Here is a 23,127-nt window from a genome sequence, read left to right as displayed (position 1 = left end):
TACCAGCTGTCTCTCGGCACGAACAGTGCCAGCCGCCTGCCCCTACAATGCCCCTCAGAAGGCCAGCTCCCAAGGGACAGTGGCCATTGTGCCCTGAGGGACACTATAAAGAAAAGCCTGGGCTGGTGGCTGGAGATAGCGGGGATGGGGAGAGGGGGTTTCACCTGGGTAAAAGAGATAAGGAGGGGCTGAGTCAGACTTGGGTTTGGGGGTCAGAGGGTAACGTGGGGGGAGCATGCATAGGTGGGCTGCGTCAGTATTCCCCAAACCATTTCCTGCACAGAGTTCTCCTGCACACACTTCTGACTGGAGAGAAGCCAATGCCTAATCACACGGTCACAGAAAATAAAGCCCTGGCCTCATCCCACAGCCACTCAGATCACCCATCACTGAGGACAACGAAGACCACATGCTCCTGGCTTCCCACCCACTCCTCTGGCTGCTCCTCCTCTGTCTCCTTGGCAGGCTCCTTTTCTGCCTGGCCACTAAATATTGGAGCTCTCAAAAGCCTAGACTTGAACCAAAACCTCTTCATTCGTGTGGCTTCTTGTGGAATGCCTGAATGAATGAGCCCAGAGTGCTGCCGCTGTTGACTGCGCAGTGGAAGGGCAACAGAGCTGGGTCTTCACAGGAGCCTATCCAGACCCCATCTACCCAGGCGGCACAGAGCTGAGGCCAGAGTTGGCAATGGCGCAACTCTAGTGAGCACCAAACTGGGCATTTGGTGCCGGGGAAAGTTTATGAATCTGTCAACATCCCAGCTCTGTCTATGCCTTGCCATGTGACCCTAGAAAAGCCACATCCCTCTCTGAGCTTCAAAGTGGAGTTGTAGTTGTGAGGCTGGGCCACATGGATTGGCACACAGGGGCCAACACACCAAGTGGGTGCGTCATAGGGCCTGTGCCACAGGGCCTCCTGGGTGTCATTTACCTGAATGAGGTTGGCTGCTGGCATCCTCCGCTTCTCGAAATGCTTCTGCCGGTGCTGTTCCTGGACCTTCAGGGCAAAGCCGGAGCCGAGAATGCCCTAAGGAGATAAAGGAGGGTTGGGGGAATGTGGGGAGGGGAGATAACCAGGGTATCCCTACCCCTGCCCATCTGACTAGGCGTTGGCTTCTCTCCAGTCAGTACCCGAGGCTGCCTGGGCAAATCTGTGATTTGGACTGAGAAAGTCTTGCCCTCATCCTCCCCCACCAACACAGCAGAACAGAACTCACGGCAGGCAGGGCAAAGAAAGAGATGCCCAGTAAGGCGAAGCCAGCAGCCAAGACCCTGCCCAGCCATGTATGTGGTGTCTTGTCTCCATAGCCAATGGTTGTCAGTGTAATCTGGAGATACAAATGGTTATCCACGAGACGGATCACAGATGCCATCCACAAGAAGTTGTTGGGGGCACAGACAGGTGGGAGACTGGTCACAAGGAAAGGGTTCTCTCCCCCCATCCCCAGATATTTTCTATAGGGGTTGTTGACAAGGACTTTTCAAGGGGGCAGTAGGGGCATACCTAATTCCTCTCCAGTGCCGGACACAAAGGCTCGGGGACGGGCAGGGGGCTAATGGGAACATAGGGCAATCCACCAGAGTAGGTTGGGGGACAGAGTGGCATAGGGGCTGGTCAAAGGGGGTCCCAGCTCTAGTTCTAGAAGGTGGCAAAGGGCCTGGTCAACCCTCAGGGGCAGAATGGACAGGTCTCAGGAAGTTTCTGGGGAGAGTCCCAAGGAGAAGAGCAGCCCTGCCCAGACCCTTACTCACCGTCCCCCACCAGAGCGAGTCGGCATAGGAGGAGAAGTCAGAGTTGGCATCCTTCTCTGCCAGATAGACGAGGAAGGAGGCAAAGATGAGCACCAGGAACCCGATGTACCAGGCGGTGATCAGCTCCTGCCAGGCAGGTGAAGGGACATGAGGAGCTGTGCCTACCAGAGGGGCAGGGGGGTTCCCTATGGCCTATGGACCATGTTCTGAAAGGGGATAAAAGTACCCAATCTCACCAACCCCTGTCAGTGGCTCTTCTCCATTTCCTTTCTCAGCTCTTTACTTCAAGGAAACCCTGCCTCACCTGGAAACCACCAGGACCCCAGGCCTGCTCTTGACCTGCTCGGTTCCAGGCTCTCACCTCCACCCCAGACCCCTTTGCTTTGCCCCCCAACACTACTTTCAGGCTTGAGGACCTACATTCTAGTCCCTTCCCAGCCCCACCCTCAGGCCCCATCCCAGCTCTCCAAGTGGCAGTGAGAACTGTCCCTTCAAACTCAGAAGCTTTCAAGTGACACCCTCAAACCTGGCTTCAGGCCCTGACTCCTAGGCCCCACTTGCCCCACCCTGTAGGCCCTGCCTCTAGCTTAGGTCCTGTCCCCAGCCCCGCCCTGCTGGGGGCTTCCAATCTCCATGCCCACCCTGTCCATAGTCTCCCTTTCCCCAGCCCCGGGCTCCGCTCAGGGCCGTCCCTCTGCCTCAACTCAGCCTTGCCCTCCGGCTTGCCCAGCCTCACCTTGCTGTGTGCGTAGACCACGGAGCCCAGCAGCTTCCAGGTGCCACCGCGTCGGTCCATGCGCACCATGCGCAGGATCTGCAGGAAGCGCATGCTGCGCAACGCAGACGTGGCAAAGATGTTGCCCTGTGTGCCCGCGGCGATGACGGCCACCGAGGCCACGAAAACGATGAAGTCTGCGGGGCAGGGGGTGGCAAGGTCACCAGTAGGGCTGCACAGGACCCAGGGTCTCCTGGGGCTGTAGGAGGTGGCAGATTGGGGTGGTCTGCCTAGTCAGTGTCAGGAACCAGGGCCAGGGTTAGGGACGGGGTCAAGGAGTCAACCCTGGGGCCTGGGGTCGGGAGTCAGGCGAATTGAGGAAAGCCTTATACCGATGACACAGAAGGGTTTTCTGGCAAAACGGAGGCGGCCCTGCCATCCTCGATAGCGGCAGCAGCAGCCTGCCGACCAGACGCGGATGATGTACTCCAGGCCGAAGACCACGATCATCACGAACTCCTGCGGGATCAGGGCCTCAGTTCTGCTGCCCATTCTCCAGGTCAGAGACTGGCCCAGCCTGAGTCCTGCATTAGGAGCGCCAGCACCCTCTACCAGACCCCTCCACCCGACCCCTCCACCTGACCCCTCTCCGTTCTTACATGGGCTAGGACTTAAGGGGATTCCAGAAAGGAAGTGACCACTTCTACTTTCTCTAAGAAAACTGAAAGTCGGAGCCTGTCCTCCCCTTTCTGCCACCAGAAGCTGCGGGATTTTTCTATCCCTCAGTCTTGCTTCCCCTCCCAAACATCCCAGAATCCTTAGCTCTACCTGGCTGAAATAAAGGGGCTATCCATTAGCTGTCTCCCCGCAAGGGGTGTTAGTTTGGTGCCTTTTGTTTAGGCAGAGGTGGAGTTACCGACTTGTCCTGATAAGGGTGGAGCCTACTCATCCTGTCACTATTGGGCCCATCATAAGGCCTCCATAGAAGCAGGAGGTCCTCCTACACCAGCTAAATGGAGGATGATACCCAGAGAGGGATAGTCACCAACTAAGGGAACTCAGCACAGGAATCTGCTCTCCAACTCAAAGTCTAGAAGCCTCTCCCCACCTCAGCTCTCAGCCCACAGCCTCCCTCGGACAGGGACTCCCAGCACTTACCAAGATGAGGAGACACTCATTGGCAAATTCCTGGTGCTCCTGAATAGTGGACAGCACGGACAGCACCAGGCAGCTGAAGACCAGCAAGAATCTGCAATTGCAGCATGAAGGGAAGGGTTAGATAGCTGGGAGGTCAGGACAGCAGAAGAGCTTCTGGTAGAAGGCTGCAGAATCATGGGAGGAGGGAAGCATTGGTGGGCTCTGTGCTGGGCACCAAAGGCAGCAGCCCCTAAGCTCCAAGCCACCAAGCTCACAGACACCTCATGATTCTCTCAACTGCACCCAGTATACCTGTGTCACCAAGAGATGGTCACTCAGCTGAGTGGCAGTGTTGTCTAAATTGGCAGTGGAAACACATAGGCTCCCGTGTTCCTCCAGGCTCATTGATCCACAAGCCGTGGATTGGATTGGTTTTAAGGTTGTCTTGAGAGAAATGTCCCAGAGGTCATCCAGGGTCTCAGGGAAGGTCAGCACTGAGGGAGGAACCACCTTCCCCAGGCACTCCAAAGAAGTCAGAGCATGGCCTTATCGGAGAATGGGGACAACTGGCCCTGTTCTCATCAGCTCCTTTGGAATTAAATGAGATGGCTACAGAAGGAAAGAGATTAGGAAGGATGCAGAGAAGGATACAGAGAGGGGAATCGGGCAGTGAAGAGGTGGGTTATAGAGACCTGCAACTCCCCTGTGTGCCGTGGGAAGATACCAAGTGGCCCAGAACCAGATGTTTAGAAATGGCAGGAAATTCAGCTAGGCATGGTGGCACACACCTGTCATCTCAGCAACTCAGGAAGCTGAGACAGGAGAATCACAAGTTTGAGGCTAGTCTGGGCAATTTTGTGAGACCCTGTCTCAAAATAAAAAAACAAAAAGGTCTGGGAGCCAGGTGCGGTGGCGCACGCCTATAATCCCATTGGCTTGGGAGGCTGAGACAGGAGAATTGCGAGTTCAAAGCCAGCCTCAGCAATTTAGCAAGGCCCTAAGCAACTCAGTGAGACCCTGTCTCTAAAATACAAAAAAGGGCTGGGAATGTGGTTCTGTGCTTAAGTGGCCCTGAGTTCAATTTCCAGTACTAAAAAAAAAAAAAAAGGTGCGGGGGACGGGAGGGGCTGGGGATGTGGTTCAGAAGTAGAGCACCAACCCTGGGTACCTTAGTACCAGGAAGAAGGGCGAAAGAAGAAAGGAAGGAAACTTTAGAACCTAACTCACCCAACACTTCCTCAATTACACACATGAAGACACTGAGGTCCAGAGATGGAAAGGATTCACCTGGGCCATCCAGTATTGCCAGGACAGAGCTTAGAGCCAGGGTTCCCAACTTCCCAGTGGAAGGGAAGGGAGAAAGCCATGGGCATGAGCCTTGAAGAGCCTGTGCACACAGGAGGGAGACCAGGATGAAAGGGCGGGGCTACAGGAGCAGCAAAGAAGACCCAGGCTAGACTCCAGACAGCCCTCTTTGGGACAAGGATAGACGAAACATGCGTGTGTCCTGGAAGAGGCTCCAGGGGGCACGGACTTCACTGAAAATATATTCCTTGTGGATTCATCCACCAGCCTTTCCCACATGGCCCCAGAGTCCCCACTTCTGCACCACTGCTGACACTGCAAACAGCTCACCAGCTGAGCCTCCCTGCACCCTTTACCTGTCACAAACACAATGCTCTATGGAGCCTGGGATCCCACATGCCTAGTTTCCTCTTCAAAACTCCCTCCTCCCTGTGCTTGTCTCCTTCTATGTGACCCAAGTCACTTTCTGCATGGTTTTATTTGTGTTCAGGTTTCATGTGGCAAGGGCATGGGCGTGAAGTCAAATCCTATCTGAGAGCCAGTCTCCCTATGTGTTGAGGGAGGAAAAACAGGTATAGGGCACAGCTCTGCCGGGGCCCCATTATATCTTCTTGGAGGGCAGGATCTGGGGCTGCATCCCAGCAGATGCCAGGGTTGAGAAGGCAAGTGGCAGATGTCCATAAAGGGCTTTGGATGAATGAGAGAGAAGGAAGCCTCCTTGGCCAGTTCCGGCCAAGAGCCGAATCAGCAAAGACACAGGGAGGGGAAGGAGCATCGGCTCCTCAGATCCAGTCATTAGCCACAGCCACGGCTGGGCTGGTGGCTGGGTGGTGATTGCAGCTGACACAGGGTTTGGGACAGGAAGGGCCCTCCTCTGGAAAGGGTGGCTGCCAAACCTTTATGGGCCTTCACTCTGGCCCTCAGCAGAAATCCTTCTGCCTCTTTCTCAGCTGCGGGGCCCTGGGGACTTCCTACTGAAGCTGTTTCAAAATTCTTTTCCTCAACACTTTTCTTGCCATGTCAATAGTTACACATCTTCAAATGTCCACAATAGGTTAAGTGAAAGAAGCCAATTACAAAACTTCAAAGCAGGACTGGGGATGTGGCTCAAGCGGTAGCGTGCTCGCCTGGCATGCGTGCGGCCCAGGTTCGACCCTCAGCACCACATACAAACAAAGATGTTGTGTCCGCCGAAAACTAAGAAAATAAACATTAAAAAATTCTCACTCTCACTCTCTCTTAAAAAAAAAAAAACTTCAAAGCAATGTGATCCCAATGTTTAAAATGTAGATGTTTTTTATATACGTACCAAAAGTCAGCAGGGCTTATTTTTTGGTGGCAAAATTAAGTGATTGGGGCTTTAGTTTTGCTTTTTGCTTATTTCCTAATTTTTAAAAAACTTTTTAAGAACATGAGTTTCTTGGGTAATAACAGCAAACTAATATTCATTTAAAATCCATTTGCTTTAAAATAAAACCAAGGAATTCTGTCCCCCTCCCTTACTACAGTGGCCTTTGCCCTCAGCAGGCATGAGGGTAAGTATGGTAGCCCCTCCTGGGAATCCAGCTCACGTGTTCACCTGCCTACTTGACTTCTCTTCCTGGATGTCTGGTGGTTTCTAAAACAGAACATGCCCCCCCCACAAAAAAAAACCTTCCATCTTGGTAACAGCACGCAGGGGCTCAGGCAGACTGAGTTATCTTTGATTCTTCCTGTCCTTTTCCCTGTACATTCCTGCTCTGTAATAAATTCTGTTAGTTCCACCTTTGGAACATATTCATAGCCAAGTGTCACTGTCCTGACTGAGCCACCATCACCTGGCTCCTGCCTCTACTCCTATTTCACATAACCCACCCCCTTCAAAGCAGCCAGAGTGATCTTCATACAAGACAAACCGTTGCTGCCCTCAAAATGTCCCACTCTTCTCTGGGATTATCCCTGGAAGGACAGGTGGTGGGAGGCTGAAGAGGCGGGGATCTAATAGGTGAGGGAAATGACAGGAATCGCACAGCAGGAAAGAGGTTGTCACCTAAGTCTCTGAACCATATTCCCCCAGAAACATTAATTGTCATCTACGCTCAGTCAGGTTCATTGTAAAACCACAAGTGAATAATCCAGGCCCCAAGACATTAACAAGTATAACGGTGGTGACATGATAGACAAGGCAAGGACAGTGAGCTAAGGGAACTGGGAGGGCCCCAAGAAGACTTCAAGTCAGCCAAAGTGACTAGATAGGGGCAGGGGTGCCCCAGGCAGAGGAAGTAGCCTAGGCAAGCAACGGAGATGTAGGAGTCTGTGCCCAGGATGACTAGTAGTTCTTCGTGATGGGGACTTAAAATGAAGGGGACAGTGAGGAAGCCATAAAGGGTCAGATCCTCTAGTGGCACCTTCAGGCATCTGAACATCATCCTAAAGGCAATAGAGAGCCATTGAAGAATTTGAAGAGAGGGAATGACACAGTCTGATTTGTGTTTCAGGACCACCACACGGGGGCAATGTGGAGCGCGGGGCTGATCAGGAAAACTAAGCACAGGGCTTCACAATAAGGCAGCTGACAGATGATGGTGACCTTGACCAGGGTGGTGGCGACAGGAAGTAGAGAGAAGGAGATGGCTTGGAGAAAGCTGTAGGAAGAAGGAGCTGGTGATTAATTAGAATTGGAGCGAGTGAGGGAGAATGGCCCTTCTGTTGTGGTCTAGGGAACCGGACAGACAAAAGTGCTATGGGTGAGTGGGAAGCAGGAGGGCCCATGGGGGGCGGTGGAGGGAGGAGTGCCACTGAGAGCCAGTTACAGGGACAGAGAGGGCTGTGGGACAATGCAGATGTGGGGGACATCAAGGTGGAGGTCACAGAATAGCTGAGACAGTCCAACGGGCATGTGGTGAATTTAGCCAAGGCCCTGTGGAGCCAGAGGGAAAAGGGGCCAGACCAGGAAGGCGCACCAGCGATGGGAGGGGAGCCAGGGAGAGGCATCAGAGAGGCCGCATGAAGCAAATGTTTCAAGAAGGGAGTGGACACGTGTCAAATGCTGCCAGGATGTGAGATAAGGTCTGAAAAATGTCCGTTGGATTTGATGACACGTTGGTTACTACTACCTTGGTCAGGACAGTGCCAGAAGGAGAAGAGGGCCAGAGGAGGAGAGGATGGTAAGAAAGTGGAGGCGATGAGTGAGACGGAACTCTTCAAAGACATCTGACTGCAAAAAGGAGAGGCCGGGTAGCCAAGGAGGAAGGGAGCAGGGAGTCTCCTGAGAGGAGCGCCTCAGAGTGGAAGGGGCCAGGAAACAGGAGCCAGAACTGCAGGAGAGAGGAGCCAGCAATGGGAAGAAGTCCCCAGGGAAGCTGAGGGCAGAGGACTGGTGCTATCCAGGAAGGCCCTTCCAGCTGCCTCCAGCAGGCAGGGTGAGGAGACAGAGAGGGTGGGAGAGGGGCTTGCTCCCGGGGGCACCCTGTGAAGAGGAGGCAAGGCCCACCTAGGGAACAGCGAGTGGCAGATCTGAAGAGAAGGAGCTGCTCCGGCCTGGAGAGGGTTCCCATGGGAACACAGGGCCATTATCCCCTGGCATCGAGGATCAGCTCAACACCTGGAACATCCCAGGAGCTCAACACAAGCATTTTTGTGTTTTGTCTGGTTTTTCTGTTGTTAAGGCTTGATAATCCAGCGAGGAAGCAGCCTGTTTGGCAACAGGAGACACAAGCCCCCCCTGAGGCCAAAGTCTGCACAGGCAGGCCCTGCCCCTTGCTTCCTCCAGAGCTTCCTTCCTCCTTTCCCTCACCCTATACCAAGCCTTGCCAGTGTCTGGGGCCTGGCAGCCACCAGCTGGCTCCCTGGCTTCTGCCTATGGCTTGGGGAGTGTGTGACTCCCTCCTTGCTCCCCAGACCAGGGTCCCAATAGCAGGCTTCTGTCTTCCCTCAGCTGGAGGTCTCTTGAGCCAGTCTGTCGCCACTCAACCAAGGTTCCTGAGGGCAAAGGCCATGAGCCCCACCACCTGCCTGCAGCAAGGAACTTCTTGAATCCCAAACCAGAGCTGATACTGAAGAAGGGACTTAGCCAGACTTGACAGACACTTCCTGACAACAGGGTACAGGGTGGCCTAGGGGCCCCCCAGTTCTCTGGGGAGAGCAGGACCTTCCTTTCTCGTGAAGGGGGATAAGGGGAGGGGCAGTCAGCTGGCCTCAGAGCGAGGCTCTTTCCAAGAATCCTCCAGGGCTGGGAGGAGAAGTTTCCCCTGATCCAGCGATTCTAAATATGGCAAAGGGAGCAAGAGCACGTGATCCTCGGCTCCACACCAGGGCTGCTGCTGTGCCGCTGCTTCTCCGGGTCAGAGGCCTGAGTTGGGGCTCGGGGCTGAGATGAGGTCTTGATGGAGCCTCAGTTTCCCCGTCCACAACATGAAAGTGGGGGCCAAGTCAATGACGGCTAAGGTTCCCTCTGCCTGATGACTCTCCAGCAGTGAGGTGGGAGGGAGAGAGTTGGTCCTCAGCTCAGTTCTACTTTCTCTGACGATGTCCCTGGAGGGAGAGCAGCTGCCAGCACATAGTGCAAACTATGAAAATAAAAAAAAGTCCCATCTTGGAAGACCAACTAGACAAATGCGTTACCTATAGCCTGACCCCCTGTAGCTGGCCTCCTTAGAAACAGGCATCCCTGGCTGTGGGCTGACATGCCCAGGCATAGGCTGTATTTCAGCACCACTTTAGCCCTCAATGCCAAGTCCCTTTGTAGTGCACCAACTGCGCAGTGCTGTCCATGGATGGCCCCAAGTCCCTGCCCTGGCTGCCGCTGATTCATCCAGGGCTGGAGAATGACCCAAGAAGTTTCCATCTGTAGGTAGGGCTGAACCAATCAGATGCTTTCTCAGGAACAGAAATAATAATCTAGCAGAAAGGTGGCAGAGGTGCAGAGACCAACGGCAACAACACCAGCATTTCATCTCCCGCTCTCTATCCCATGAATCCCAGATGTGATTCCTGCTATAAAGTCTCTGCAACATTCTTCTTTCCTTACCATCTGCCAGTCTTGAATGTGAGTGTATGAGTGTGTGTGTGTGTGTGTGGTGCTGGGGGCTGAACCCAGGGCCTTGCCCATGCTAGGCAAGTGCTCTCCCACTGAGTCACACCCCAAGGCCACATGTCAGTCTTTCTTGAGCTAGTGTGAGTGACCTCAGTACCCCAGCATGTGGAAGGTGCTGTCTTCTGAACAAGACATTTGGTGAGAGCTATAGTTGGAATGTGGTTTGTCCCCCAGTGGCTCATGTGTTGGGAACTTGGTCCCTAGTGTGCTGATGTTAAGAGGTGGTGGATGTAGAAGGGGTGGAGCCTCGTGGAGGTTATTAGATCATTGGAGGCATGTACTCAGAAGGGATGAACTAGTTCTCCTTGGACTCCAGACTTTGGCTTGTTGTTCCACCACATGATCTCTCACTCTCACAGTCACTCCTGCAACTGTGACACTATCTACTATGAGGCCTTCATCAGAGTTAAGTCAATGCTGGCACCATGCCCTTGGGCCTCCAGAACTGTGAGCTAAATAAACTTCTATCATTATAAAATACCATCTTGGGTGTTCTGTAATAGTAACAGAAAACAGGCTGATACAATGCAGAACAGCCTCATCCTCTCCCACTTGACCCATCCCCACAACCCTGGCTTGTTCTCCCTGCTTCCTTCTGCCATGCCAGCCAGATTGCCTACTGTACCAGGTTAGTGATCTGAGCAACAGTCAACATAAGCCAAGGACGGAACAAGGAAGAAGCAGAGTCCATCCATCTTTGGGGGGGTAGCCAGGCAGCACTGACTTCTCACACAAGGAGCCGTGAGCCCTCCCAATCAGAAGGCCATGAAAGTGAAGAGGAACTAAGGATTGGAATGAATGCAGCCAGAATTTCAGAAACTTAAACAAGAGGGCCGGTGGAAATCTTCCCCTAGCTCCACTGAGAACCTCCATATGCATTCTAATAGCCCAGTTTTATATGCTGGGTTTGGCATAAGATTTCATTTGAACAAAGAGCTTTGCTGTTTTGCTTTGTTTTGTTTTGTTTTTTTAAGTGTGAAATCTAGCTGGGCATGGTGGCACACCCCTGTAATCCCAGCAACTTGGGAGGCTGAGGCAGGAGGATTGCAAGCCTCAGCAATTTAGACTTTCAGCAATGTAGTGAAACCCTATCTCAAAATAATAAGTCAGAAGGGATAGGGATGTAGCTCAGTGATAAAGCAACCCTGGCTTTAATCCTCAGTAATTTAATCTTAGCATGGTTGCAAGGAAGGCTCTACCCACCCGGCCACCTTATTCTTCACTCCCAGGTACCCAACCTGGAAGCTGATAGTCCACAAGCATCGTTCTAGTCCCTGATCACAGCCAATGAAGCTTTTTTTTTTCCTCCCCACCTTTGTATGCTACTTCTGCCACTAAACTGACTGGGTTAAGGGGAGGCCCCACCTGACACTCTCTTAACCCCCCAACCCCCATCTCTATATTTATTCACCTCCATTACCGAGTACGCCTCAGCATATGAAAGGCTGTTTGAGTGGCTGCCTCCCACAGACCTGTCCTTTCCTGTCCTTTCCCCACTGCATGCCCTATGCCTGAGCCAAGTGGGTGATGGGAAGAGATTTCCTGAGACAGGGTGCATCCTCTCATGAGTACCACTCCTTCCCAGAATGCACTGCTGGCCCTAGCTGGTTCTACACCTCAACCCTTCCCAAAGCAGGAGGGATTATGAGGAAACCACACAGCCCAGAGCCATGGAGCATGCACTCACTCATTCCTTCATTCATTTAGCAACCACACACTTAGTGCTCACCCTGGGCCAGGCATAAAAGCTTACAAAGCCTTGTCTTCTTTTTTGGCTGAGAGGTGGGAAGGAGAGATGGCAAATAAACCAGTAAATGTTCAAATTGTCAGATGACTGTGGAGAAAAATTAAGTGGGAAAGGGGGAAAGTGTGGAAGTGGGGGAGACTATTTTACAGAGTGTGGTCAGGGAAAGCAACTTTGAGAAGGTGGCATTTGAGTAAAGATGGAAGAGGGAATGAGCCATGTGGGCACCTGGAGAAGAGTCTCTGAGCAGACAGAAAAGCCAGTGCAAAAGACTTGAGCCAGAAAGGTGCCTGGTATATTCCAGAAGGATCAGAAAGGAGCAGTCTCCCAGGTTTGTAAGCAGTGGTGGAGGAGGGGGCGCAGAGAGGCAGTGGAGGTGGAAGCAGAAACCCACTGGCTGCTGAGGACTGGCCTGTACTCTAAGAAAGACAGGCAAATATGAGCAAGAAGTAGCATGAGATCACCTATATTTGCAGAAGACTGCCCCGGCAGCAGGGGGGAGAACACACTGGGGTGGGCGGGGTGTTTTCCCCACCTGGAATTGGGAATCTAATGGTACAATCCTAGCAAGAGATGAGGTGACTTGTTCAAGGGGAAGTGGAGGTGGCAAGATGTGATCAGATACTGGCTACATACTGGCACTGAAATTTCCCTTAGAAATCCACAAATCCTCTCCTTTATATGTTACCAAACTGAGTCCCAGAGAGGGACCTGATTTACCTGTGATTTTATGGGAGATTAGAGACAGAGCTGGGCCCGGCCCCCCAGATTTCCCAGTTCATGAGGTAATGTTTTAATATCTCCTCTTTCCGTGACAGGACCCAGTCACTTACCCCTCACTCCTACTCCAAAATTCCCCTTGTCCTGGGGCCAAGAGGGACCAGCCCCTGCCCTTTCTGCTGTATGTATAGGGTGGCACTGGGTTCAAGGATTGCTCAGTTACCCAGCTACTTGAGCTTAGTGGGGGTCAGGGTCACCTCTAAGGAATCTTGTCTTCTTAGAATCAGCAGAACCTGTACAGAGGGGGGAGGAAGGAGGGAAGGGAAGATTCCAAAACAGGGAAAAGAGCTTAGTCTCTGTCACTTGGTTCTCAGTACTCCCAGAGCTGAGAGTACCAACAAGAGCTGACAGGGTGGAACAAGAGCTTCGGGGAGGGCAGGGCCCCCTGGGGAACTCAGGTGCCAAATAGGAGCCTATCTTGGGAGTTCTGCAGACTCAGCTGCCGAAGACCCCACACAGTGGGAGGTTTGTGGGTATGAACCAGGAGGGGAGTCTCAATGACTTCTCTACTAATAAGCAAAGCAACATGCAAACTCACAGGCCACACCTAGGGCAGCTACTCACAGCTGCCCTGAAAGCATACTCCCCATGGGATCCCCAAACCCAGGAAGAGCCGGACTGAACCCAATAAGCCCTGCAAGAAAGGAAAGCTTTGCTGTGTGAGCAACCTTGGACTAGGTGCTTTGCTTCTCTGGGCTAGTTCCACAGCTAAGATAGAAGAACAGTTGGGCCAGGGGGTTCCTTAAGCTGGAAACTGGACGGGCATCTGCAGACACCCCTCTTCATTTTCCTCAGCATCCTGGTAAAGGGAAGGCTGCCCAGCCTGCAGCTGCAGCTGATCCAGAATCTTCTAAGAGTCAGGAGCCTGCTTGGTGACTCTAAGAGAGGTGTCAGGATTGGGGGCAGCTGAGGGGGAAGCACAAGGGCACAGGCAGAGCTAGGAACCTAGGTCCACAGGTTCACTCTCCTAACTCTGCCAACAGTTAGCTGAAGATTTGAGAAACTGTCTCAGAGTTTCAGTTCACGAGGAAGGGATTGAGTAAGGGTCTCTTAAGGGCCTTGTTTTTCTCTGGTCCATCTGGGCCTGGTCGCTCCAGCTTCCCTCATGGAAAGTGAGGCCTGCACAGCTCCTAAAGCTACCAGTCCTCTGGGACTTCAATGTTCTGAAGTCGCCTGAAGAGTGTCTTTTACATTCCATTTGCATGGAAAGTCTAGATGAACTTCCTTCTCTTCCAAAACTCTCCCATAAGTGAATAATGATATCAAGGAGGAGTCAGGACAGACCCAAGCAGAAATTCCAATGATCCGTTAACCACAGAAGCGGTGGGAATCAGGCAAAGGGGACAAATTGCACCTCTGGTACTGCCTGTACGTATCACGGCCACTAATGGACTTGAACACAGCTTTGCTTTGGCTGTGGGACTTTGAACAAGTGAACAGTCCCTCTCTGGGACTCAGTTTCTTAGTCTGCCTAATGGTGCCCGTGGTACCGGGTCCTGCAGTCCGGAGGCAGGGGTCTAACCGGAAGACGCCCACGTGCGGCTTGGGTTCACCTCAGGACACAAGAGGCCAACAACCAGGCGGCCTCCTCGGGAGGGGGAGGGCTCCTGAGGGACTCCTCCCCCGGCCAGCCTTCGGCGCGTCTCTGACGCGGGGTCCCTTCCCCCTCTGCCGCGGCGCCGCGACTCCGCGATCCCGGGTCTCGGTATGGGCGGGGCACGCTGGAGGGGCGGGGCGGGCGGGGCGGGCCAGCGCTGGGCGTGGCTCTGGGGACCTGGAGGGGCGGGGCCTCGGCGAGAGCAGACTCCGGGCGCGGGAGGGGCGGCGCTAGGCTCGGGTTTCTTCCCCGCCCGGCCGGCTTCTTTTTCCGTTTCCAAATTAACAATTGAAAACTCGGCGGCCTGAAAGGCGAGCAGCGGGCCAAGCGGAAAGTGTGAAGGAACCGTCGCGTCCCTGAAGCCTGGGGCGGAGCGGGAGGACGCGACACCCCACCCGTCCGCGGCTTGCCCACCCGCCAGGGCTGGGTGCAGAAACCAAGCGCCCCGGGACCCCGAGGTACCAAAGCTCCTGAGTCGAGTCCTGGCCTGATCTAGCCCGGGTACTGTCCCAGCCGGGGTCGCAGGACCCAGTGCCCAGGCTCGGGGCTGTGCCAGCTACTGAGGGGACCAAGGGGGAGGGTTAGGGGGACGGGTGCCAGGGCTGGGTTTTCACTCTCAGGCTGAGTGCCCAGGAGGGGCAGGTGCCAAACAGCACATTATATAGCACGGTGCTCAAGAGCTCCCAGTGTCAGGTAGTTTCACTTGTGACCTCATATAAGTCATTTCACTTTACTAAGACTCAGTTTCCTCATTCAGAAAATGAGAGAAAAGATACACCCATATACATCCACCAAATAGAGCTGCATGTGAGGAATAATAATAATAAGATGCATGGGAGAAGATACATGGGGTTGGCTGACAGTGACCACTATAGGTAGCAACTATTATTATCTTGTCTTGATAATGAAATAAATACTGAATCCTTGTTACCCCTCCAACTCCCACCACAGAATCAAAGTTGCCCATTCATGGGCATTACTGGAGCTGAGCCATCTCTTGCTCCCCTCCCCTCCTTAGGGCCTCCTCAAAGCCCCACTCAGTAGATAAAGAAACCTAGCCTAGCATGTGTGAGGCACTGGGTTTGATTCTCAGCACACATATAAATAAATAAAATAAAGGTCCATTGACAACTAAAAAAAAATCTTAAAAAAGAAAGGCCAGCAAGGCTCTGCAGGCCTGTAATCCCAGCAGCTTGGGAGGCTGAAGCAGAAGGATCACAATTTCAAGGGCAGCTTCAGCAGTGTAGCAAGGCCCTAAGCAACTTTGCAAGACCCTGTCTCCAAATACAAAATAAAAAGTGCTGGGGAGTATAGCCCAGTGATTAAGTGCCCCTGGGTTCAATCCCTAATACCAAAAATAAAGAAAGAAACCAAGGCCAGGAAGGTTTTTGTAAGGGGCTCAAAGTCCATCTGGAGTGAGTAGAGAGAACCAGGTGCTGGGCATTGGGCCCCTCCCTATGGCTCAGTGTCTAGAGAAGCAAGTGCTGACCAAGGGTTGCGGGAGCAAATGAATGGTAATGGAGAGAATACCTGTACCCAAGACACCAGGGACCCAGCTCAGACATAGATAGCTAGAGGGTAGGCACTAGGGATAGACACAGTTCTGGTCCTCTGGCCCCCATAAATCAAGCTATGAATGCAGGGACTTTATTTATTTATTAATATTTGGTACCAGGGATTGAACTCAGGGGCATTTGACTACTGAGCCATATCCCCAGCCCTATTTTGTATTTTATTTAGAGACAGGGCTTCACTGAATCGCTTAGCGCCTCGCCGGTTGCTGATCCTCCTGTCTCAGCCTCCCGAGCTGCTGGGATTACATGTGAGCACCACCGTGCCTGGCCAGGGACTGTATCTTGTTCACACTCTCTCCAACACCTAGAACAAGGCTTGGTGCAATGTAGGCCCTCACTTAATATTTACTGAGTGATAAAATGAATAAACGAATGAAAGAGTATCCAGTCAGCCAGGGAAAGCTTCCTGGACAACTGAGGTGTCCTGACTGGTCTACTATTTGAAGGGATCTACTTTGAGGAAGGGAGTGAGGGTGATGTGCTCTTTTTTCCAACCTGGAGACTCAGGGCAGTGTAATGGCAGGAGTCAAGACAGAGGAGATAGGAGGTATGATCCCAGAGGGTAGATCGCCTCTTTTTCCTAAGCCTCCACTTCCCACTCCTGGCCAGAACAGACTCAGCCCCATTCTCCCTCCAGCTGCCCAGTTAACTGCCTACAGGAATCCAGCGCTCAGCCTAGCCCCAGCCCATGTTGCCTCAGTCTGAATGCCCCTCCTCCTCTGACAATCCTACAGTCGCTTCTGTTCCCATCTAAACCCAAGCTCCTTAGCCCAGCCTTGGAGGCTGTAAGCACCCTAAGAATCAGCCACACTCCTTCCCTGTCCCCTGAACATTTCCATGTTGGTGACTTCTGTGCCTTTCTATCCCAAGAATCCCTGTTCTGCTTTGGGAAGAAAAGCTGTTCCAGCCCCAGGTTAGGATTCCAGGGCCCCTCTGGGCACTCTTGAGACCCCCTTGTCACTCTCTGACAAGCTGTGTGCTGAAACTGTTTCTACCTCTGTCCACTCTCATCTCACCCCCTCATTGAGATCCATCCATCACCCTCAGTAACTTAGTCAGGGCCAGTCTGACTCTTGCACATTCCGCAGGCTAGCCCAAGTGGATACTCAGAACAATAGGAGTGAACAGAAGACCCAGGTTGCCAGGACCTTGAGCCTCAGTGACTTAGACCTTGACCCTGTCTCCCGAAGCCTAAGGATTCTGGGAAGGCTGTCTTAGGGACGCTGCTGAGGTGGGCAGGTAGAGGGGAGAGTTGATGCAAACTTGCCACTAACACTGGCAAGGAAGGGAATGAGTACAAATGGAGACCCACATACTATAAGTCTAAATACTTAAAAGTTTAAATCAAGTTAACAAGGTATTCAATAAAATATGTTCTATCCTTTCTGACACATGCACCTGCAGAACAATCTGGAAGTTTGAATTTAAATTCCTAGATTCCTTGGAGTCCCAGGCTGCTTGAAACCTGGCATGAAAAGGACAGCCAGGCCCTGCTACCTTCTGATCCACAGCATGCCCCCATCTCCTCCCACAATGGGCTCATCTCTCCTTAGGAGGGGCCTTGGGTACACACCTGTGGATGCCCCAGCCTGTTCATTCAGGTTCCATCTACACTCACTGTAAATCAACTACCTTCAGGCTCACACACCAGCAGCTCTGACTCAGTGTTCTAGATCAAGGAAGGCCACATGCAGACTCCAGGTTAGTATGTAGGGCCCCACAGGCTGAGTGGGCAGAATTCTGGACCCCCTCCCAGATCAGCCCTACTGTGGTGTGTTTTATCTATGTGCTATGCTTGTGTACCAGGTTTCATTTCAAGGACTAGATCTACTGATTAAAACAGATTGAAGCCAGGCATGGAGGCACATACCTGTAATCCCAGCAACTCAGGAGGCTGAGGCAGGAGGATTGAAAGTTCCAGGTCAGCCTCAGTAACTTAGTGAGGCCCTATCTCAAAATGAAAAATAAAGAAGGTGGGGATGTGGCTCAGTGGTTAAACAACCCTGGATTCAATCCCCAGTACAAACAAACAAACAAACAATAAATAAATAAATTGGATTGAAATTTTTGCTCTAATCTAGACCCTCCTTCCCACTGAACACAGAGAGAAATTGGAAGTGGCCAAGTCATGTAGACCATTAGAAGAAACCCAAGGCTCAGTCCCAGGGCTCCGGCCTCTCTCCTAGGCCTTGGCCTCTCAGAGCTTCCCAAGACCTGGGAACATGCTTCTAATCAACAAGACCCAGAGCCTCCAAAGGGACAGGCTGTAGAGATTGGTGCCCAGTTCCTGGTGGGGTATAAGCAGGCCTGCTACTGGGGCCTCCCTCCTTGACAGGGAGTTGGACCCTCAACTCAGGTCTGCCAGCTCAGAGGGTGGATTGAGGAGCCAGAGCAGGCCAGAGAAGGAGAGGGACTCCTGGTATAAATAACCCGTGGGGGGCCGGGATGTTTGGGCCCATCTCCCAGGCGACGACAGTGTTTACTGCCCGGCAGGGGTTGGGGGGGGGCATGGCCCACACATTTGCCTCCCTGACTTGTAGCCAAATTTCTGCAGGAAGGGGTAGCCCAGGATTAGCCCCAAACACTTCATCTCTGCACCCCAACTAATTTTCTGCCCTAACATAGGTCCTAAACCTCCCTGACAATGCCCCCATGCTCCTGCCCCAAATGCTGCATAACACGGCACCTCCATCAGCCCCAGCATTTTCCCCCATGATTCCCAATTCTGCCCAAATGGTGGGAGGGTGGGGAGCATGAGAAGGGCAGAGAAGGCCCCAAGCAGAGAGCTGGGTGTATGCCAGGGATCTGAACTAGGGCCACTGGGCACAGTGCAGGGACAAACCTCTCCCACGGCCCTGGCCAAGACAGAGGGAGGGCTGCAGCTCAGGATTAGGAGACTCCAAATCCCTCTCCCCAGCCCTGGGCGCATCCCATGCCTGTCATGTGAGGAGCATTAGATAGTCAGATCCCACCGTGGGAAGGGCTAGCAGGTGCCCCTGTGGTCATTCCACAGGCAGTCCCCCCACCCCGCCCCCCGGCAAGCCAGGCCCAGCAAAAGAACGTTTGGTGCAGGAGGGCAAGGGCGAAGGTCTCCTCTTCCACAGGGCAGCAGCTGCAGCCAGGATGATCATGGGCACAGGGTGAGCTGAGTTCCAGCCAGGAGGCCAGCCTGGCCCATTACACACACACACACACACACACACACACAGCCCCTGCCCAGCTGCCGCATGGGTTTTGCTTGTGATACCAGCTGATTTACATGGGGAGCACAGACTCAAATTGGAGCTGTGTCCATCAAGGGTCTGGGTAGACACCTGGACACCTGGGGCTTCTGCTACATCTCAGTCACTTCTCAGCTGAATGACCTCAGTAAAGTCACTTCTACCTTCAGGGCCTTGTGTATAGAATGGTGTAATAATAGCTCCTCCAGGGCTGTTACAGGAATTCAGTGGGATGCACTGAACACACAATAATTATACTCCACAACAGGCCAGGTATGCTTTAAAGCACCTTTGTGGAGCCAGGCATAGTGGCCCATGCCTGTAATTCCAGCATCTCAGGACGCTGAGGCAGGAGGATAGCAAGTCTGAAGCCAGTTTCTATAACTTAGTGAGACCCCGTCTCAAATTAAAAATAAAATGGGCTAGGGATGTAGCTCAGTGGTAGAGTGCCCCTGGATTCAATCCACAGTATTGCAAACAATAAACATAAAATGCTTTGTGGACTACCAAGTGGGAGAGAGGACCTCCTTCCCAATATAAGGGAAAAATTTAAACCCAGAGTCTAAGACTCAGAGAAGTTAAGAAACCTATCCAGGGGCTGGGGATGTGGCTCAAGCGGTAGCGCGCTCGCCTGGCATGCGTGCAGCCCGGGTTCGATCCTCAGCACCACATACCAACAAAGATGTTGTGTCTGCCAAAAACTAAAAAATAAAGATTAAAAAAAATTCTCTCTCTCTCTCTTTAAAAAAAAAAAAAGAAAGAAAGAAAGAAACCTATCCAGGACCACCCAGAGGGTACTTGGGCCCAGGTCAACTTTGGTGAGGTTCTGCAGAAAGGTGGGCATTGTTTATCATTGATGGGGACAACTGGGACCGAGGGTTCTGATTTGGGTTCCACCACTGACCTGAATTTATTTAGTTCCTTTCCAGTTTGCAGCCTCAGCTTCCCCATCAGTAGAATGTGGGGGCTGACTGAGACCAGTTATTTGCATACCCTTGAGAAGAAAAGAGAGAGAGGAGCTGGAACTGATCAGCTACCCAGGCCCTGCCCCCTCTCCAGCATACCCACCATCATCTGGGCCAAATCCTTGTGTGCGCCCATGAGGCAGTTTTCTAGAGACCCCCAAAGACCCCAAACCCAGACTCTCTTTCTGGATAGCCTCAGGGCCCTCACCTACCCTCCCTGCTTCCAAGGCACCCCGGCTCAGCACACATGCCTCCCCCTACCCCCACCCCCCACTCGGGTTTGCATAAGCTGCAGAGCTTTCCCTACAGGCAAAGTCCCAGGGCTCCTGGCCAGGTTGAGGCTGGCAGGCCCTGGGCAGGGTCAGTGGACAGCTGTGGAGGAGGCACTCAGAGGGCTGGCCCTGGGGGAAAGGAAGAGGAAAAGGAGGCCCAGTGCAATGGCTTCCCCTGGGGGCTCCTTGCCAAAGACCTCCCTCCACCATCTTCCTCACGGTCCAAGACAGGAGTTTACAAAATACAAATCTGCCCAAGTCCACCCACCTCCAGTTCCAGGAAGGTGCTGCTCTTCAGCCTGGCACTGTCCCCACCAACCCAGGCCTGCTAGCATTCCAGCCTCTTCCTGGACACCCCCGCGTCCTCTAGGCTTCCACTCGGCTGACTTCTTGTTGTCCTTTGCAAATGCCATGTTCAGCCTCACTTCTGGGTCTCCGCCTGGGCTAGTTGCTGTGTCCGGAACACTGCTCCCTGCTTCTCCTCTCCTGGCTGACTCCCATCCCTCTTGTCCCTCCTATCACAATATAAGCCTCTTCCTCTGGGAAAGCTTCCCTGCTGTGCCCACTTTAGGGCTGTGTGCAGCTTTAGGGCTGCTCTGTGCAGGGCTCCTGCAGGACTCTGTACAGTAGCACTTATCCCCCTGCCTGGTAATTGCCAACCTCTGGGCCTCCTTGTTCCCCAGGGGAGGGTCTGATTCACTGCTCTGTCCCCAGCATAAAACATAAGGTCTGCCTCGAGAGACTACCAGTGAAGTTTCCCAAATGAGAGCAAGTGTAGAACAAGTTCCCAGTATAGAACAGGGTAGGAGCAGGACTTACACTTGAAGGCTGCAGGCAGTGGGATAAGTGCCACTAGAACTGGAGTTCTGAGGTCTGAGTCCCGACAAGTGCTACCTACACCCAGGCAAGTTACTTAACTAACATCTTTGTGCCTCAACTCCCTCATCTGGAAAAAGGGGCCCAACAACAGGGTTGTTGAGAGACCAAGTGAGAGAAGGCATGGCAAGTTCCGGAGCAGCAGCTGGCCCTTGGTAAGTGCTCAATAAACACTTGCTATTAATATCTTTATTATTATTAAGAGCAAAGCAGAGGAGGAGGCTGAGCCCCAGAGAGGGAGGTGACTGCTGGAAGACACCCAGCAGGACTGTGCCTCTTGTTTCCCCACTCCAAGCCCCGGCCATAACATGCACTAGGGGCGCCCCACCCCCACTGCAGCTTTGCAAATGCTCCCACCCTGGCCCAGCACAGGGTCTCTGCACACTCAGGCTTTCAGGGCACTCTGTCGTCTGGACTGAGACCAGAGAGCGTTCACCACCTCCTGCCACCTACGGTCTGTGACAAGGCACGTGCTTAACCTGCACACTGCAGTGCCCTCTTGTAGATTACAGGGATAATGACAATACCTACCTCATAGGGCTCTTGAAGCACATTGTGAGAAATATTTAGCACAATACCTGCTACAGATTAGACTATGACTCTTGTTACTAAATGCCAGACTCCGTGCTGAGAACTCTGAGCCTGGCTCCTGGGAAGTGCATTATTTTCCCAGAGTTCCCCAGGCCTCAGCCCAAAGTGTATCTCTGAGCTGCCATCCAGGGCTCCTGAGGAAAAGAATAGCACCAGGCTGAGTGACCTGCTCTTACAGGGCCTAATACTCCCCTCAAGGTCTCTTCCCCAAGGTTCAAACAGTGCAGGCAAGTGAGGGCCCAAGAGAAGTGGCAGCCCAGGATGGGAAAATAAAATTTAAATTTTAAAATATTAAAACAAGCCAGGTGTGATGGCCCATGCCTATAATCTCCGTGTCTCGGGAGGCCGAGGCAGGAGGATCATGAGTTCAAAGCCAGCCTCAGCAAAAGCAAGGCACTAAGCAACTCAGTGAGACCCTGTCTCTAAATAAAATACAAAAGTGGGCTGGAGATGTGGCTTAGTAGCCAAAGGCCCCTGAGTTCAATCCCCAGTACCAAATATATATGTATTAAATATATATATTATATGAGGCTGGGGTTGTGGCTCAGAGATAAAGTGCTCACCTGCAAGAGGTATTGGGTTCGATGCTCAGCACCACATGAAAATAAAATAAAGACATTGTGTCCACCTATAACTAAAAAATAAATATGAAAAAGAAATATATATATATATATATATATATATATATATATATATATACTATATATATTAAAACTGACACATACACACACACACACACACACACACACACACACACACACACACCATTCTTCAGAGCACTTTGTAATTTACCAAGCACTTGGTACAGGAGGCAGCCCTGTTAGGTGGGCAGGTGGAGATCATAACTGTACTTCTATGTGGAAGGAAGTTGGTGCCTCAGAGAGGTTGATTCACCTGCCTAGTATTACACAGTCTCCAGGAAGCAGATGCAGGCACCAAACCCAACCTGCTGATTCCTGATCCAGTGCTCCTGATTTTGGCTGGCCCTGCCCCCCAAGTCCAAACTTGGAAAAGAGCCCAGGGCTAGTACTGGGAGGCAGGGCCTGAGGCTCCTCTGTCCCCCTAATCCTTCCATCTACCCCAGAATACTCCCTATTCTGGCCCTCCAGCTAGGAGGGAAGGCGCCCAGACTCAGGGATTTCACGCACTGGTAAAATTTCCAAAAACACTCAGGGGACTGCTTAAGGTTGTCAACTTTTTATTTTGCCAAGTAAGGACATTTAACCAAAAAAAAAAAAAAAAAAATTCCCAGCCCATCATTTTATAAAAGAAAAGACATAATCTCAGACCCAAAGACAGTCCTTTAAATGGAATAAATTTAGATTTATGAAAAAGTCACCACATTGTTCTTATTATCCTCAGTTTTGCCTTAGGCCACTGAAAACCACCCCAGTGTGCTGATGTGTCTGAGAACCCTCTGGAGCCTGGGCTTGGGAGTCATAAGCCCACAAGATATGGGTTCAAATCCTGGCTCTACCACAGACAAGCTGTACAACTTGGCCCATCATTTCCCTTCTCTGAGCCT

General features: G+C 52.3%; 1 protein-coding gene across 4 annotated transcripts in view; it reads right to left on the bottom strand.

Annotated features, from left to right (window-relative positions):
* Window positions 1-23,127, bottom strand: part of Kcnq4 (potassium voltage-gated channel subfamily Q member 4) — a 51,882-nt gene that overhangs the window by 18,779 nt on the left and 9,976 nt on the right. For 2 of the 4 annotated variants that reach the window (XM_005317874.4, XM_078026028.1), the window contains exons 2-7: window positions 3,625-3,715; window positions 2,859-2,985; window positions 2,488-2,663; window positions 1,752-1,877; window positions 1,217-1,327; window positions 931-1,026 (exon numbers count right to left, since the gene is read on the bottom strand). In XM_005317874.4, the coding sequence (XP_005317931.3) occupies window positions 931-1,026; window positions 1,217-1,327; window positions 1,752-1,877; window positions 2,488-2,663; window positions 2,859-2,985; window positions 3,625-3,715 (727 nt within the window). Of the gene's footprint in view, window positions 1-930; window positions 1,027-1,216; window positions 1,328-1,751; window positions 1,878-2,487; window positions 2,664-2,858; window positions 2,986-3,624; window positions 3,716-3,915; window positions 4,416-20,403; window positions 20,729-23,127 lie in introns of those variants that run through there. The other 2 variants (XM_078026029.1, XM_078026030.1) reach the window with 2 other exon arrangements.

The sequence above is a fragment of the Ictidomys tridecemlineatus genome, chromosome 11 (genome assembly GCF_052094955.1).
Source record: "Ictidomys tridecemlineatus isolate mIctTri1 chromosome 11, mIctTri1.hap1, whole genome shotgun sequence".
In the NCBI taxonomy this organism is placed as follows: domain Eukaryota; kingdom Metazoa; phylum Chordata; class Mammalia; order Rodentia; family Sciuridae; genus Ictidomys; species Ictidomys tridecemlineatus.
This window is presented reverse-complemented; position numbering and strand designations above follow the sequence as displayed.